General features: G+C 39.5%; 1 protein-coding gene across 2 annotated transcripts in view; it reads left to right on the top strand.

The window, feature by feature from the left end:
* adgra2 (adhesion G protein-coupled receptor A2) overlaps positions 1 to 19,847 on the top strand; it is a 54,438-nt gene that overhangs the window by 7,520 nt on the left and 27,071 nt on the right. For both annotated transcript variants that reach the window (XM_028456712.1, XM_028456710.1), the window contains one exon: positions 18,637 to 18,708. In XM_028456712.1, coding sequence (XP_028312513.1) covers positions 18,637 to 18,708 — 72 coding nt within the window. The remainder of the gene's footprint in view (positions 1 to 18,636; positions 18,709 to 19,847) is intronic.

Below are 19,847 nucleotides of genomic sequence, written 5' to 3'. Positions count from 1 at the left end.
TGAAAGTGTTCATATTTAAACTTAGAGCTGTGTCAGAAAGAAACTGGAGTTCTAAGAATCCTTTTCCACATTGTTCCCTAAACTCAAGGTTTTGGATGAAAGCTTCACTGTCCACATGCTTCTGAAGGATCTGTCATGTGCACTGCAGTATTGATGTGGTCTCAGCAGCTGTTGGACTTGAATGCAACTTTTTGGTTCATTGAAGGTTTTTAACCTTTGACATTTTGTGGCTCAGGCTAAATGTGGAGATGGGACTCTATTTAGATGTCAGTGACCGGGTTAGAAGGACAAAGCCCTTAAACATGCAATCACATAATGCTGTGTTGGTTTTTGAAATCATTTTTGTTGATATAAGATGTAAACACTAGCTATTTTAATTTCCATCCATCCATTTTCTGACCCGCTTGTTCCTTTTTTCAGGGTTTTTATTTACTTAAAGTCAATTTCACCCTTCCAGGCTCCTTTTACACGTAGAATCATGTTAGTAGTTTAATAAATGTATTCATTAGTTTGTAAAATGCAGATAAAAACCTTATTTTCCACTGCACAGGCCACTTCTTTCATTTAAAGTTGACGATGCGGCTAATGCGGGAGAGCGGTCAATGAGTGGATTTTTTTTTTCTTTTACCTCGTCTTCTCTGCACATGCTGTCGAAGGTCAATATTACATGTAGTGCAATCTTTTCTTGACAGCCATACATGTTTTATTACTGCAGTTAAATAAAGAATTTTATTTTATTGAAAAATTGTGACCATTACCAGCCCACCCTCAGTAAGGGTGAAAAAAGAACTTTATTAAAGGGAGAATATAAAAAGAGGGCAGTATAACTGTCGGTCATTCAAAAAAGTTCACGAGACAAACTGACGTCCACTCAAAGGTTTAATCTTCACAGAAGATTTGACGGGTGGAGCGCCCTGAAAACTGAAATAACAAAAACGATTCACAGTTTGACACAAATTACCATATAAAATGTCACACATACAACTTAAACCACTCATAAGCATCAAATAAACAATATTTACCGTGTTCGCCTGATGAAAAACAGAAAAAAAGGAGCAAAAATAAGATAGCGAGTGTATCTTTTCTGTGCTGAAACCCGCGTAAACGCTGAGTCCTTTCTGGTAAACGTCCGTTGCACAATTACGTCGCTCTCAATAAACTTTAGTAACAGGACAAATATCACGGACAAAATAAATAAAATAATACATTGATATTAAAATGACAGTATCAAAGCAGATATTCTATAGTTGAGTGCAAAATTAAATATAACAACTATAATAAAATCGACCTCGCATGTTGTCATGGCAACTTAAACACACTGACAACGTCAGCTACAGGCAGTGTTACACCTTAGTGAGGGGAAAAGGAACAGGGAAGAGGGAGTCAGGGTAGGACAATGGAAGGGTCGACTATTTTAATTTGAGTGCAATGTTACAGTTGTGCACATTGTGTTGTGGGATGTAATCAGTCGGCAAAGTCGGCACACTTTTGTTCAGTGAAATCGGCTGTAAAGGGGCGGAGCATCTGAGCAATAGCATGGTAATTGTAAAAACTTACATAAAAATCTGTAAATGGACTGATAAACGGATGTGTGGTAGATGGCAACTTATAAGTTCAAACTCATCAGAGTACACATAAATCTCCAATACTGGAACTGGAGTAGCAGCCCGTCTACATGCACGTTCTGATTGGCTGAAACCTTTGAATGGCACCCTCATCAGCCAATATGTGAAGGAGTGGCTTATCTGTGGACTTTTTGAGGAAATTGTGAATTTCTCCGAAAGCAGCCAATACAGCACTGAGCTCTATACCGCAAAATATGGTAAAAATGTGTCTGTTGAGGTTTTTAGAATTGGGTTGAATTTTTTTTTAATGCGTTTGGCATGAAGTATCTAATGTGCGCTGTATGTCAGTCACAGTTTTTCTTTATTCTGCTTTTTCTGTAGGTATGGATTTGGTTCCTTGCTCCTGCTAAAAAGTTATTGGGAGTTGTGAAATTCAGCCTAGGCTCACACTGATGAAATAAACCATGGTTGGATAAACTTATTGAAAGTGTATTTCCTCCAATGAAATTGTCTCAATATTTTGGTTGGTCTACCAAGCTTTGGTGATTTATGCTGTTGCATTGTTTGATAATTTGTGGTAAATTCTGGTGTTGATTCTGGATGCTTGGAGGTGATTAGGACTGAAATATGGTCAACTTTGATATTCTGCTGAAACAAAAACCTCCTTTTCAGCGAGTTTAATGTAGTCTGATTATCTGGAGCAGAAAGAGTTGAGCTATTCTTTTGTAAAAGTAGCCTGATTTCCCAGTGGTCTTTGCAGAGAATCAGAAAACAGAGGCTGGTTATGAGGCAGAACAATGAGACAATGTCAGCCAGGCATACACTGAATTCCAATCAGTCTCAAACTGCAAAATTCACCAAAGTGCCTCATTAAATGTGTAAAAACACTTTAGACAGTGATTAAACTGCCTATTATGTTCCTGCTCTGGAGCCATAAACTTTCCAATTTGGTTTATCTTGACACTAAACGTAACAATTTCTTGCAGTGTTACAGGAAGAGCGTTCTGGTTCACGTGCATACCCTTAGCTGGTGGTTTTGGCAAGAACTTGTTAATGTTGTCAAATTTCACTGCCTTTAACAATTGTGTGTAAAAACGTACTTCAGCAACAATTCCTGTGTACAAACTTTTACATATTGTCTAATAATGCTCTCTTGAAGTGGGAGACCTTCATTCTATACACACACACACACACACACACACACACACACACACACACACACACACACACACACACACACACACACACACACACACACACACACACGTTTGGGATGGGCGTGTTTGGCCACATGTCTCAAAATAGGCTTTCAGTCCTCCCTCTCTAATTAGAGGCATTTCAAAAACCCAGGTTTTAATTTTAGACTACTAGCTTTTGGGTCACTTATCCACACTCGCTCCGTTGCACACATACACACTCACACAAACACACGCATTCACACACACACACACACACACACACACACACACACACACACACACACACACACACACACACACACACACACACACACACACACACACACACACACACACACACACACACACACACACTCTTAAACATGCACAATTTCCATAGAAATAAATCTGATCGGTCACACACTCACACACATGCAGCCACAAACCACAGAACCTTTCTCTCTGGCCCTGCCTGCTAACCCAGGCACTGTGCAGTGTGCTCTATAATAAGCGGTTGTACGTATCATATGCAGAGAACACTCCCTGTATTGAGTCTGAAGGAGCGACATATGATGATAAATCATAGCTTTCTAATATTTCCTCACAAATTCTTGACCAATTTTGGTCAAACACATGTAAGACATTGATCATACTATACATTCTGTGGTCTTTTTGCACCTCCTTTCTCTTCTTGGTCACTAATATGCTTTATCAAGACTGGAAAATTATTTACAAATATTTGGCATGCAATTACCTGGATGCTTCTTTCTAGGGAGGAGCGAATACAGCATTATCTGTATCCGTTAACCATATGAAGTATCTGCACCTGTACTAGGAGTGGGTGGAGCCTATCTTGGAAGTGGATGGAAATTAACCCGGAAGTGGGTGGGGTTGTCTTGAAATGGGCGGGGCTTTAACTGGTATGTTATTTTAAGCATGCAATTGATATGAGTTGATCAGAAATGGTTACATTTATTTCTGATTAGTAAACTATTTACAGGACAGCATCAGCATTGAGCTTCAGATCAATGCTTTTGATCACAATAGCAAACAAATTATTTACAGAACAAGTTGTGCAACAATGAATGCAACACATGCCGTTGAAATTATGAAGCAAAATGTAATGTATTTGTATTTTTAAATTTTTTTTTTATGATCAGTGTGATTTTTTTCTCATTTATTATTGTGTGTGTGTCTGTGTGGCTTAATTAATTTGTAATATTTATACCACTAGTACCTTTATTTTTTTTTTATGAAATACAGCAAGGAAGTGAAGTCACTGGTTAAAAAAACAAAAAGAAAAAAAATCTCCGACAGGCAAAGACGCAACGCAAGTCGCATACGACCAAGCACTACGTCTGAATGAACTTATGTTTACCAGAACTCTACTGTTTAATAAATACGTACAAACCGAAATAAAAACAAACCTGAAGTTGAAGAAAACCCTAAACGGAAAAGGAAAAGAACCGCAAACTTGAGTGACTGCGCAGAGACAGAGCTGTCAGTGAGTGAGCATGCAGTGCGGAGCTGCTGCGGGACACAATCAGACAGCAACATATACGTATGTATGTGTGTCGGGGAGGAGCTCTGTGACTGATACAGAACGCAGACACAGTCAGCAATCCAATGAGAATTTTCATTCAATCCGAGCACAGATATTGACTCGTATTACTCATATAATATTCAGATGCAAAAGTGCTTTATCCGTACCGGTTACTTGTTTCAGCCGAGTATCCGGCTCAACTCTACTTCTTTCCATGACCTGCGGTAAATGAAGCTTATAGATTGGCAGTGTACCCTGGTGACTGCTACAAGCCCTCTGGTGGGTAGGCCACAATGGGCACATTCACATCTTGACGTGTATTTGCTGCTAAAGTGCTTGTTGTGCTCAAGGGCATTTAGTCTCCCTGTTACATTCAATGTTGCGACTCTCTGAAGACAGGCTCAGGGTGCAGAGGGCTCCTGGGAGCACCAGCTCAGGTGGCTCTTTGTCTTTTTCCAAGGAAAGGGTTAAGCCATTTGGATGGACCTACTATGCTGGAAGTGGCAGCATAGGCTGGAGGCCTCTTAAAAACTACTTATAGTAACAAAAATGACAGTCATCTCCCAGTCTCTCTGTTCATTCACTCTCTTGTTTCAGCTCTCCCCCAATATGTTCCACTTCTTGTTTCTTCCATCAGAGTAACGGTTCACAACTGGTGGGTCGGGTCTAAAAGTGGGATTTTATTTTGAAAGTTAGTTTGATTAGGCACTTTTTCCACATTTTATGCAGTCGTAGAACTTCTTTATTGAACAGAATTGCAACACTATTGTGATAAATATTAAATATTTAAGTCAAACTATATATATATATATATATATATATATATATATATATATATATATATATATATATATATATATATATATATATATATATATGAGAACCAAGTATCTCAATGGCAGACATCCAGAAAAGTGTCAAAGTATTTGACAACACAGGGCCCTGAAATGATCCATACAAACTATCAGAAGAATCTAACTGCATTCCATGAACGCCACAGTGCGAACCAGCTGCTGAGGGATGGTACTCATTCAGAAGGGATGTGTCCCATCCAACTTATGGAAAATAATAAAGGTCGACCGATATGGGATTTTCAAAAAGAATTAAAAAAATAAATAAAAAATTAAGCCGATAGCCGATATCTAAAGCCGATTTTGGAAGCCGATATTTGAGGCCAATATATATATTTTTTTGAAAGCACATTGATTATGAAAGACAACTGAATCATATGATATAAATGTATATATTAGAAATTAAATTAAATACACCAATAGAACTCTTTACATTTATTGAACTTTAAATATACCTGTACACAACCAAGTAAAACAAAAAGTACAGGACGGGTAAGTAGCAGTAAAGCATGACAAAGATATACAATGTGCAAGTAATCAGTTTAAACTAAATGCCTGTTTTAGGTGTAACCACTCACTCTTTCCCTCTGTTCACAGCCACCACCATTATACCTAAGCTTGACACTTGTCACCATATGCACAACTACATCACATCTCACTCTCACTTTAAAATAATCAACTTTTCCTTCGTTAGGGAGGGCTGGTGATGGTCAAAAAAATAAATACATTTTTAGTTTTTGGCCGATCTTGCAAAAAGTCAATATATCGGCCGACCTCTAGAAAATAACATGTCTCTCCACAACAATAAAGCTCCTGTCATGCAGGATAGCAGCTGAGATAAATTGGCACATAAGTCAATACATGACCAAGGCACAGAATGGCATTGGCAGTAACAGAAGGGGAGCCATACACCAACTACTGGTTAACGGAGCAATGGCCTGAGATTGCAAGAGTAGGAAGACTGACCTTTGCACTGCCTGTTTTGACTACCAGAAAATGAATCAATGCCACACATATGGATACTGGAATGTCTGGAACTGTACAAAATCAACAGGACAAAGAAGAACATAAATAACTCCATTAGAAAGTGGAAGACCACTTTGGAAGCCAATTTAAAGCCTAATGCCTAGGTCAGCTTTAAGTGCTGCATTTACCAAGGAGATGCACTGTCACCACTGCAGTTCTACAGAGGCCTCAACCCCTTCAGTCAGAGCATCAACAAGATTGGCTATAGATACCAATTGCCAAATGGAGAAATAATCAGTCACCTGCCCTACACGGATAACATCAAGCTGTATGCAAAGAAAGAGAAATCAACACCCTGAGGCTATTCACTAAGTGGAAAGAGGGAGGCCGAGGACTAGTGAGCATCAGAGCCACTGTCCAGGATGAAACTTCAAGAAGTGCATCCAGAAAATTCTCCAATAGATAGGCTGCTCAGTGAATGTCTCAGAAAATCACCAGACCAGAGCAACATGGAGGGACAAGCCCCTACATGGAGCATACCACTGTCAAATAGAAGTGGCTGATATCAGACGCCCTACCAGTGACTGGAAAAGTGTAGACTGACAGCACAGAGGCAGTAACCATGGCAGCACAAGAGCCATAGAGGCAAGGCTCTACCACAGCAGATCAGACCCAAGCTGTGCAAAGATGCTTCTGAGATGGCCCCACACATAGTAGCAGGGTTTAAGATGCAGGGGGTATCCACCTACATGGAAAGACACAACCAAGTGGCTAGGATAGTGCAAGGCAAGGCAAGGCAAATTTATTTGTATAGCGCATTTCATACTCAAGGCAACTCAATGTGCTTTACATGATAAAACATTCAATTGTTTAAAATCAATAAGAACATTTAAAAATCAATTAAAATCATCAGTAAAATCAATTAAAATCATCAGTAAAATCAATTAAAATCATCAGTAAAATCATCATGACATCAACAACATGACAAAAAATCTCTCTCTCAATCATACGCAGTAGAGAAAAAAAGTGCCTTTAACTTTGATTTAAAAATGTTCACATGTGATGCTGACTTCTGCTCAGCTGGCAGTTTGTTCCACTTCTTTGCAGCATAACAACTAAAAGCAGCATCACCATGTTTACTGTGAGCTCTGGGCTCCACTATCTGACCTGTGTCCATAGATCTGAGAGACCTGCTGGGTTCATACCTGACTAACATGTCACTGATGTATTCTGGACCAAACCCGTTCACAGATTTATACACCAGCAGCAGAACTTTAAAGTCTATTCTGAGGCTGAGCCAGTGTAAAGACTTTAAAACTGGACTAATGTGTTCTGACCTCTTTGTTCTGGTTAAGACCCGAGCTGCAGCGTTCTGAACCAGCTGTAGCTGTTTGATGCTCTTTTGGGGGATTCCTGTTAGAAGGCCATTACAATAGTCCAGTCTGCTGGAGATAAAAGCATGGACCAGTTTCTCCTGATCTTTCTGAGCCATTAAACCTTTCACTCTGGAGATGTTCTTTAGGTGGTAGAAGGCTGTTTTTGTGATAGATTTGATCTGACTGCTGAATGTAAGATGTGGCATCTGTACCCAGTGTGGACTGGAAGCTGCCAAATCCTGATGGGACACACCACCAAAGGTGGTTGAGAACAACAGGGCTTGGATCCTGCTGGACTTCAATTTCCAGACTGACAAACAACTCATGGCTAACCAACCAGATATGGTGGTGGTTGACAAACACTAGCAGAGGGCAGTGATCACATATGTGGAGATACCAGCACACTGCAACATCAGTAAAAAGGAATACAAGAAAGTGGAAACGTACCAGGGCTCAAAAAACTGGAGCAAATGTGGAAGGTCAAAGCCCGTGATCCCTGTGGCAGTAGGGGCACTTGGGGCAGTGACCCCCAAACTGTGAGAATGGCTGCAACACATTTAAGGAACAACATCTGAAGCATCAGGCCAGAAGTGAGCTGTGCTAAGAAAAGCAAAGATACTGCACAGAACAATTATGTATACAGAAATTATTCTTGTATACAATTCTGTGAATTAGCATCCCACCCGTTTGATGTGCCATGTTTATGCAGTTATATAAATAGTAGGAGAAATTGTGAGAAGAATATGAATTGATTGAAGCACTAAGTTCAATATATAATTAACCCATATACCTTATAATAAGCTTGATTACTCTGGAAAGAGCTAATGCCAGTCCCAGTCAGCTCAGTTGCAAATCCACTGCATTAACGGCAACACACACAAACCATTTGTTCCATCTTTTAGTTGGGTTGGAGGACACAGACAAGGCCAACATAAAATCTTTACAGTTTTATTTTTCCACAGTCTGCTTACACACATTTCCTGAAATGACAATTTACTTTCCCAAAAGTATAAACAAGAAGAAGCCACACTTAGTCTATCCAAACCTCAAACATTGCAGTCAAAATTAAACACTTTATTCAAAACATATTATCTTCCATCTACTCACAACTACTGGTTACTGCTTGCCTTTGAATGACACACACAAGCTGCCAAATATAAAAATACCTAAAATGTGGATGCAAAATGCTTCAGAGGAAAGTAACCTCACCTCACGCTGGTACATAAATTAAAGAAAATGGTTGGCACTGTCGAAACAGGTCTGCCTGGGTTTCCTGTTAAAGACTTGGCAAAGCTGAATGTTTCTTACCATAGTAAACCTGCTAACAAACTCCTATTCTTAACTCTATATTTAGTGGAATACGCATTATTCCAGCTTGTATTTGCACTATTAAAATCATCAACTTCAAATTCCTCATCAAATCTTAAAGAAGATATAGATATACAGTATCATGTGATTGTGATATATATTACAAGACAGAGGAGGACGTCCCATCTGAGAGCAGGTTACACCCTGGACAGTTTACTAGCCTATTTAGGCACACAACATACAGAGTTTATCACACACACACACACACGCAAAACAGAGTAAGCATGTTTCATTGTGTGGGAAATCATACACATGCTCAAGGAGAACATGCAAACTCTCCAAGTAATACTTAATGTTGATTTCTAGAGTTATTTGCCCTTTCATTTTATATTCATTATATTAACTTTTTCAGTCTGTAATTGTTTTTTTGTTTGTTTGTTCTAACTCATTTAATCTCCTTTGTGACTCAGCTGTGTGTATGGGACACCTGGGTTGCAACAGCAAAGGCCTGTGGCATTAAAACTAGACCAGTCTGTGGTGCAGACCAATAAACTTGTTGAAAGCTGTTGCTGGCACTGGGCACCATCTTTGCCTTGTTAATTAAAGATCTCAGGTTTAAATACAAGTTTCAGCAAAAAAAAGCGTGTTGAATGTATGGAAAGTCATTAAGTTTTTGAAGCCCAATTGATAAGAATAGAATATTGTATTCTCTTTCATAACAATTGTTTCTATATCTCACTATGGGATATACGCCTCCACGTCATATCTCAGAAGCCCTATCTCATTTCACCAATCCTGATTGTCTGGTGAAATGTATTTATCCCCGACAGGTAGTCCCACCTACTATAAGTAGAGTGGGCGGATAGTACAGGGCCATTCAAAAACCTCTTCTCACTCAGAGCTATCTCACATCCACAGGTGGACTCCTTTTGTATTCCGTCGCCGGACTCTGCTGTCAATATCCTTTTTCTGTTTTTCGACTATACCAGGTCAACCAGTGTTTTCCCTACCTCCATGCTTGGGATTACACTGCCTCAATGCCTTCCACGGCCGTCCATAGCCAACCGCTGACACACCTGTCTTCGGCTCGGCTTACTGCATCACTCAACGCCACACCACGGCTGTCGATCACCGGACGCAACACACCAGTTGGCGGCTCAGTGCCAACACCGCCCTTGCCACTCCACTTGGTCGCCAGGATGTCAGCCCTCCGTTAGTTTAGCGGTTAGCAGCCATGTGCCAGCACAGATTTGAAGATGGAGGGAAAGGCCCCAGACACCTCTGCAGGTGTGGGAACAAAATCTCTGGCCGGGACACACATTAGGTCTGCTCAGGGTGCCTCAGGCTGGAACACGCACACACCCCCTTTCAGTGTTCTGTGGGAGTGATTTTGTCATTCCTGCAGGAACTGATTGACAAACTAGGGGCTTTCACCATGGTGAAAGTGTAGCTGGCAGCTATTGCTGGCTCAAGTTCTGAATATGACAGGGAGCTTCAGGAGGAGTGATCAGCGCTTCATCTCCCATAAAGGGAAGAAGGGATGCCTGTTACTTAGCAACGTCTGTCACACTGGATGGTGGTGGCGATTGCATTGGCTTATACAAGTCAAGGTTTGCAGTCGCCTGTGGGCTTGCGTGCACATTTGACTCGGGGTTTAGCCACATCCTTGACCTTGTTCAGGGGAGTGTCTGTTCAGGATATTTGTGTGGTGGCAAATTGGTCCTCGCTCCTTACTTTTGTCTGGTTTCACAGGTCGGATGTTTCCGCTCCGTGTGTGGCATGGGCAGTTCTCCTGTCCTTATCGGAGCAGTGCTTGCCCTGCGGGCTGGTGTAGCGCGTGATAAGCTTGTCTGCAATCCAGGAGCTTCCATATCCTATAGTGAGCCATTGAAATAAATGTTATGAAAGAGAACTATGTTATTTACATAACCCCGGTTCTCTGAGTAATATGAGTGAGATGTCTGACCAGACAGCCCTTCTTGTTAAATGAGTGAGACGAGGTTTGCTTATTTGAATGGCGCTGTATTCTCTCCCCCCTCTACTTATAGTAGGTGGGACTACCTGTTGCGGATGAATACATTTCACCAGCCAAACAGGATTGGCGTAATGAGATATGGCTTCTGAGATATGACGTGGCGGCATATATCCCATAGTGAGACATCTCACTCAAATATAATAATATTATTATTAATAATAAATTAATAAGGTGTGGTGAATTGGATGCATCTCTAGTGTAAAAGGTATAACATTCCCCCCAAAAGCAACATAAATAAATAGATGGATTAAAATGGTAATTAACCGACTCAATGCTTCATACTGAGTTTGAAATAGATAACTGTGCTGCTTCCATCAAATGCAAAGTGCCTGAGGGCTAAAGCCTCATTAAGCTGTACTTATGCCAACTAAACTGCTGCTGAGACGCGGAGCAGCATGTGCATGATCAAATTGGTATGCTAATTAAAGCAGCCTTAATTCAATACTTGCACTCTGAGACTTTCATTTAGAATCACTCTCATTATTTGGCTCCCATTGGTCTCTGGTTGAGCCCTGGATTTATGCCACACTACCAGCCACTTTAGAGGCTCTTGTCTTTCCCCCCGCATGTGGTTCTCAAGTCTCAAAGACCTAACCAGAGCTAAATGTTGTTTACACAGTGGCTCATTTGCTTGTTTTAATACTTCATTGTGCTGAACCTGCAGTGCTTCTGTCCATCGAGGACTCAGGGTGCTAACCAATGCTCCAAGTGTAACAGGCAGCCGCATCTAAGGGGCTTTTGTTCCCTTTCATCATTGATCATTTGTAGTAGCTTTATGTGCAGATTGTAGATTATAATTAAAAGTAGCTAATTCTCTCATAGGGTCCCTTCTATGCTTTTGATTTGAAGTACATAAAATTATGAATTGAAAGTACCCTAATACATAAAAAAAAAGCTACAGTATTTACTCAAATACTTCTCAATTACCGTCCAGATTTGTATGTAAAAAGTGGCCAAAGCATTTCCTGTATAGGCTTCTTATGTGTGAACATAAGACCCTAGAGTGTGTTTAGCAAACACAAATGATACACAGGGATCCTTTAGTTGCAGATGATTTTATCTGTGGTTTACACAAGATGGAAGGATGTGTTTTACCTACCTCAAACCATCAAGCAGATGTTTTCTTACTGGTTTTCTATTCCCACAGCGGTGGCTCACTAAGCAAAGACACCTGACCTTGAAACATCGACCATAATAGGGAAACTTGACATGAAACAACACAACCCAAATAGACATGACGGGTGCATTCTACACATTTGTTTAGCAGTTACATTCTGATTGTTCTGTTGAATCAATCAATTGAAACATAATCTTTGATGCGCTTGGTTTCTGGAAAACAACCTTTCAGTTGAATTGCAGTAGGTTGCACATTGATTCTCACCTGGAATCCATCCTAATCTCCTTTTATTATTCATAGTTTAATACACGCAATAATCCTTTAAGCGCTCACCAGGCGTTTGGGTTCTGGGGGGCTGAGTGGGGAGGGACAAACATGCGCAGAGTAACCAGTTAAACAAAGAGCGGACATGATGACAATAGCGCGACAAGTGTAGATCTATTTCCCTAAACGGAGCCAGCAGAGGAAAATGGCATGTTGTATGGTACAGAGTTATGGTTTAAAAGCCTCTTCTTGTTGTGGTTTTAACGATATATCCAGGTCTTTTCAAACATAACAGTGCTCAGCTCTGAGCGGCTTCTCCGTGGCGGGCGCCATGTTTGTTTTGACACTGCTCGGCGCAGGAGATATGTTCTTTCTGTACGGCTCTGATTGGCTCGGTTTCTTTCAAACCGAGGAAGTGAGCAGAAATGTTGGCATTGTCATACCCACTTTCTTACAAAAAGGAGGGAAGTGGGTGTGGCTTATTGCCAGGCTACGTTGTTGCTACGATTGTGATATAACTGTTGAAAAAATAATAAAAATGAGAAGCACTCAGAGAGTGCAAAGTAAACCTCTGTCAAGCAGCAAGTCTCCTCTTTGTCAGATATCAGTAGTTATCAGGATCAGTGATTATTGTACCATGAGCATTCACACTTTTAAGCATTGTAAGAAATTTCTCTCCCCATCAGTAACGATGCAGTAGGTCCAAACATATGGTCATCCCCATTTTTTCAAAAAATCTCAATGAAATGTGCAATCTGAATCCGATCCACCTGAAATGTGTTAATTGAGGCACCACCCCAAAAAAACTGAGTCAGATTTCATAAAGATCAGTTAATTACTAACTGAATTTTTAATTTTTAGAATTTCGCTAATGATGAGAGATGGGGATTCTTTGATTTTTCAAAAGAATCCAAAATCAGTGTATATCCGCTTTAAAATTTGATAGAATCTTTCCTCTCGTAATGTCTATCTTTTGTAAAACATTTTGACATAATCCTGCAAACAAATTAATAAATGTCAGTGAAAATATTACATTCTTCTCCAGAGGTAAAATGATGCTATCTTGTCCTCATCTTTAACCCATAAATATTCTGTTTGACCTGCTTCTCTTCATATGACCTTCTGCCTTCTGATCTCACATAAAATGGTTGAACAAGACCCCGCTGTCTGACATGTGCCCCTGTTTTTGAGCCTGGATTAGATGGATTGAATTAGCCCATCTGATTTCTAGAGGCCTTTGTGGTTTGTAAGGGTTAAGTGAATAAGAGAGGATAAATGCAGCCCGGAGATACCATCCATAGTCTGGACTGAGTTAACACGCTGTCCGTGCTGTGTAGCATGTAGCATTACAGGTCTTGAAAGCAGATTAACTCAATCTGCCATTTGATCTGTCACTTATGTCGAACAGAAAGAAGCCACTCGAGTACGGTCAGGCCTCAGTGGCAACACAGCACTGAACAAGTATTTGACCAACTGAAGGCGAGGACCTTAATAACTACAAAGCTACTCATATTTGCTGCTTGTGAAGCTTTGTTAACCCTCCAGTGATGGAAGGATACCCCCTCACACGCCTCGGCTGTCACCTGCCCCCGGATGCTGTACCGCCTGTCCAGGAAACGCTCGCTCGGCAGCCCCTGACCTCTGAAACCGGGTTCTGAATAAACAGCTAATTGGCTGGGTTTCCTGTTTAGCCTGATGGGAATGCAGACTATTTCTGTCTGTTTACAGATTTCTGCCTGCTTCTCTTTCTCAGAGCAGTGCTCTGTGTGTTGTTTATGAAAGAACAATGTCCTTCACTTTGACTGGACTCCAAACATCAACCCTCAGTAGTCCCCAAGTTTCTGCAACTCTGCTCATTTTTCTATTGTTGATGTGGGAGGAATTCCTTCTCAAGAGTTTATAGCTTAAGCTCATTCTTCAAAGTCACTAAAATGTGTTAACATGACAACTGTGATATGAAGATTCGTGCACATCATCAGTATACCATTAACACATTTGTGCATTTTTGTGTGGCATCAGTATTGAGAGTCTCTTTCAGTCACTTTGCTCTTTTCAAACAAGCACAAATTTGGCTGTTAGAACCCACTCATAAACAAACATGTGTAATTATCCTCTGACTAATAGTTTCTTTTTCCTGCTGAATAGTCTCAGTCCGAGAGGAACTGTCTGCATCCAAACGGCCTGTGTTGAATTAAATGCCTTGTTTCTTAGCCAGATGTGACTTTCTCCTCTATTATCTGTATTGAATTATTCAGGCAGTCCTGGGTCTTCTGCAGCTTTCATCTCATGCCTGGATCCATTTATATGACAGATTCTCCACCCAAATTCAAGTGAGACACTCCACGACCTGGAACTCAAGGTTCAAACTGAGGCTACGCCTCAAGAGCTTGCTTCAGTTCAGCGTGTACTTTAGAATCTTTTGACCCAATAACTCTGACAAATCACTGTGGATTCAACACAGTGATGTCACCTTATCGTTTGAATTATGGTCTAAACTACGACCTGGGAATATGAGTCCGAAGATTAAAAGTGAGTTTTTGACCACAGCTGCTTGTAAAAATTTTGGAGAGGCATTCTAGCATTTCCGGGATAATTTAAACATTGTTAGTATCTCACTAAATCAGTGCATTTCAATGCTTGACCCTTCCTCATCTTCAGATTTGCTCACGTGTCTGGTTTTATCGAGTCAGATTTTTAGTTTTTGTCATTTTCTTCTTTGTCTTCATTCACAGCCCATATGCAATGACTGTTATCATGCACAAAATGTACTAATGCTTTGGAAAACAGATTATGCTGTTTTAACAGAAATAATTTTTATATATTGAGCTTTGGTTCCAATTTATTCATTTGCATTCTTTTCGAATTCTGATATTCTTTTAAAGAGGTTTGCAAAGTGTTTTTGTGGCTAATGTGGGCTCAGATAGACTCCTGCAATCCACATTATGACATACTGAATACACATATTTGTGTACAGAGCACAAATTAAGATGATGAATAAAAATCATGCACACTGTTTCATTATAGTGTATATCAATAAGAGCCATAAAAGGGACAAAAAACAATCCTATGAAAATAAAAATTAAGCTTTTTTCTATTTAATCTTGACTGCTCACTCTGTGCATAATTGATAATTTTAATCATTTGCAAAGTGTGTTCTAAAAAGACGTCACATTTATAATAATTTTCCCAAAAATCCGAAGAAAAGGAAATCAGATCTGATTGTTGTTTTTTCATCATCATGCATCTATTTACATTTACACTCTTTTGCTATAGTTTTCTGCAGGTGAAAAACTATCATTATCGAAAAGTACAAGGAAAAGTATTCCAAATGAATTCTCCTACCACTGAAGATTAGACGAGGACCAACACAATATTGGGTTGTTGTTGTTGTTGTTGTGTAACAGCTGCAATTCTTTTAAAGAATCCTTCATGGCTGCATTGCTCATCATAATCACTATTAAGTTTACTGTCATGATTACTGTTTGAGAATCTTAATCACGATATAATAAACATCTTCAAGGGAAAATAACAACATCCATTATCCCATTATTTTGTCTTCTACATGATTGAAAACACATTTCCATCTTGAAATCAGCCTGATGCTGTGTCAGTAAAGAGCAAAAAAGTGAGTAAAACCAGGTCATTTTTTTGGACCTTGATTGGATAAATAAATCTGGCCATTGATGGAGTTGGAAGGCGCAGAGTTTTTATTGATGTGGCAGGATGTTTTGGGGGGGGGGGGGGGGGGGGGGGTTGTGAATCTGTAAATCTCACAGCCTGTTCACAGTCAGCTCCCTCTTTTAGGGGCACACACACGCTGCTCCACTCTCGATTAGGAACCCACTTGTGTCACAAACAGCTCATTAAGCAGCATGTGGAGGGAAACAATGTGCTGTGAACCTGAAGGCTGTGTAATGATAAGAGGTGTACCGCACAGGTCTCTGGATTTACTGGCACTAGTGATTCAAATGCAGAATTTATTCATCCATCCATCATTCACGTCAATCTCGACATGAATTAAGTTGAAATACCTGGCTACATGTTCGAATGTTTACTCACCCCATCCTGTCTTAAAATTGTGATGCATATGTCATTCTTAGAACATTTGTTTTTCCACCCCAAGCTTGTCTCTCAGTTAATTTGGTCTGAAAGCATCACCCTCTAATAAGTGGAAAAACCCTGACTCTTAAAGTAATCCAATCGGCAGCAGTTTTTGTGTTTTATTAGGTAGGATTAGACTAGCTGTTCACAAACATCTATAAAGCTGCAAAAACTCTAGCTGTACTTACTGGGCTGAGTTTTTTTTTTTTTTTTTTTTTTCTATAAGAAGTTCCCATGCTCTGACTTTTGCTTATTAGGGTTTTCTCTCAATTTCTCCAACAGTCCAAAAATAATAAATGTATATCTGCATCTGCATCTGCAAAAGCTTCTTTTATTTTGAAAGGGAGCTATCAATCTATTCAAACCCTATAAAATTGTTTTATAATATATATAATATAATATATACTGCTTTTTTCAAAGCAGTATATATACTGACTGGTGGTAAGTTAATCATAAGAAAAGTATTTTAAACATGTTTTAATCACATGTTAAATATAATTTTATTTAGAAAAACAAAATAAAACTCTTATTAAACAGATATTTTCCTCCACATTGTTTATAGCTGGTTATCATTAACTCATTGTGTGGTACCAGTGAAATGTCTTTGAAAGGATTAACTCATTCACCGCCAGCCATCTTCAGAACAGCTACTCTCCTCACTGCCAGCCATTTTAGAGCATTTTGACAAATTTTTAAAGACCCACAGAATACTTTGTACTATGACAATCTAAAATCTGAAACCAGATTCTGAAAAAATAGACTCTCTACTTTCATTAAAAATGTTGTTTCTAGCTTGTTTTGATCTTCTTTATTCAGCACTTGAATACTGGTAAGTTTAACACAAAATGCTAGTTTCTGAGCAAAAAGCTGAGAAAACAGCCTTTTTCTGAAAAATCCCATCAGTGACTTTGAAACTATTTTATTTTTTGCTTTATTGACACCTCAACATTGGTTTCCTTCTATAAATTTACAAAAATAACACTGAAACCAGGCTTTTGATGGCAAAATTATTATTTTGCTATCTGGGCCAGAGTTGTATGGTTTTCTTACTGTATTTAGGCCTTCCACCAAGTCTCTCCCCCATCAATCGCTACACACACAACTTCCTCCTCCTCCCAGACATGCCAAGTTTCACCGTTTGCCTCGGTTTGTTGATCGTTTTCTCTCACGATCGCGACACTCTCTATAGTCCACTTAAGTCCACACATGCTCTGCTCGAGTGTGAGTGAGCTGCTAGGAGCTTCACAATCTTCCCTCGTAGCGCCATTTTTTGCCTCGTCCCTGGCTTCTCCCTCCCCAGCGATAGTGATTATCATGGCTAATCTCTCATCCAAAGGTAAGCTGCTGCCACCTACATGGCATCAGTTGGTCACTACATCATAGTAAAAGGCTTATATTCATGGAAGAGCTCCGTCACACTGTCTCCTAGCAACCCCCGTTGAAAAACACAATTGACGTACATATACGTCATTGGCAGCGAGAGTTTGGATTTGAAATGATGCATAGTTACGTCTATATTTTTTTGATTTCCTGTTTGAATAAAAGCAGTGATGTTTTTGACAAAGCTTTCTGAACATATAATATTACATAATATTTTTACACAATTCAGTATTTGTAATATTTTGAAATTATGCTGCACCAAATCTTTATTTGTGGTGATAAATTGAAAGATTTCCTTGATCTAGAAGATTCTGAACTGGTATTGGGAGATGATCATTGGAGCTAAATTCAGACATTTGGGGATTTACTAACAATTTTAACAACACTAAACAACAGGCTTATTGCATTACTTGTGCTTTTTTTTATTCCATTCTTAATTATTTTAGAGAGTGGTGATGCGGCATCAAGACAACTAATATAAATGTTTCCTAAGCATTGCATTGTAACTTCAATCTGCTCCTCATTACTATATTTTATATGTAGGTTGTCCAACAAAGTGCTTGTATCATTTTTTCCTGGGGGTCCTACAGCAGACCACTCTTTGGTCTTATAAGAGCCCAATGATGCTAAAGATTTGCCACGACCTGTATAGCAAAAAAAAACATGGCATTTGTTTGCTGTGGAAAGGCTTTCTTTTGATGTATGTGAAACGATTGAGGAGATTAGAGCTTATCTCCTAATCTTGATATCCTTTTCTGTGTTTGGTTACATTGGAAACATCTTGGGCTAATTCCTCCGATCAAGCTAATCTCTCATGTGACTATGGCCCCAGTGGACATTTCACTTTGGCCTTATGTTCTTCCTGAGATGGTTGTTTCCATTATTGTGTTTTGACTGGGTCCATGCCTTACATTTCTAACTTTCATTTTCACTTCTTTTTTTTTTTTTGCAGAATATTAAGCCACAACAAAATCCGAGTTCTGAGAAATGGATCCTTCTTTGGACTTCATGCTTTGGAGAAGCTGTGAGTATCTAGTTTCTTTTTACTCCTTGTTTGGTTTTCACTGCTGCACAAACTCAAGCAGAAGGTTTATTGTTATCATTAGCTTTAGATTATATGACTATGTATCACCTCTGATCTTTGTCTTGATCTGAAAGAACTCTGTCATTTATCCAGTCACAGGCTTTGTTCCAGCAGGGAGGGTGATAGAACAGCTATCATAGATTTATGTTAAAAATATTGCATAATTACTCTTCACTCCTTCAATATCAGGTAAACCCTACTCTACGCGACAAGATAAGAGAGTATCTGGCAGAAGTTTTGGGTTGTCAGATTGGTCTGGGTCTAATGCACTTCAACAGGATCCTAATCTCTCTGAATGAGGTGTGAGACAAGTAAAATATGAGATTATTTCTTGGGAAAGGTTATGCACATCATGTTGGGTCATAAACTAAAATCATACAGGAAAATGATGCAAGTTCCCCTGACTTACATTGGCTTGTGTCTGTTTCTCCAGACTTGGCCCCAACATTATAGTAGTATTTTATTGGTTCATTGAGGTCTTGCCATGAATTTCTTTAAAAGCATGACTTTATCTGCTATGATCAAACATAATACACTACTGAGGCTGCAGTCTGCACAATATCTTTTTCTTCTCTATTAAACAACACTGTACTTCAACGGTCGACTCTTTCACCCAAGAAATACTTGAGTGTGTTTCCCACCAATGTTTTTGAGGTGTGCTGTTTCACAGTGCATCCCAGTAAAGCTTTACAGCAACAGCCCACATGCTGCGGCTTCAGCCTGAATACTGTAGACATTTATTCTGTGTAAGGGGAAGGGTGGGTAAGGGTGAGGGATATTAGTTCCACATGCCACTGGGAGCTGCCACCCATGAAGTGCTTCTCAAAAATGCTGAAACCAGGAAAAATATGATAATCTCCTGCAGTCGTAAGCTTATTAGTATACCTACCTGAGAGAGCCTACTTCTGATGTGCCAATAAAAAACAAACACGGAAATTACTTTATATATATGTCTTGGATAATGCTGTGAGAAGAATTCTAATCTCACGTCAAAAGCCTGGCATCCAAAGACAAAAGTTAAAGCCGTGGAAAAATGACTCTACATAGAAACCCAGGCAATGGATCTGTGTGAATAACTA

This window comes from Gouania willdenowi, chromosome 9, assembly GCF_900634775.1.
Source record: "Gouania willdenowi chromosome 9, fGouWil2.1, whole genome shotgun sequence".
Lineage (NCBI taxonomy): Eukaryota > Metazoa > Chordata > Actinopteri > Blenniiformes > Gobiesocidae > Gouania > Gouania willdenowi.
Note: the sequence above shows the minus strand (reverse complement) of the source record. Positions and strands in the feature narration are given on the sequence as shown.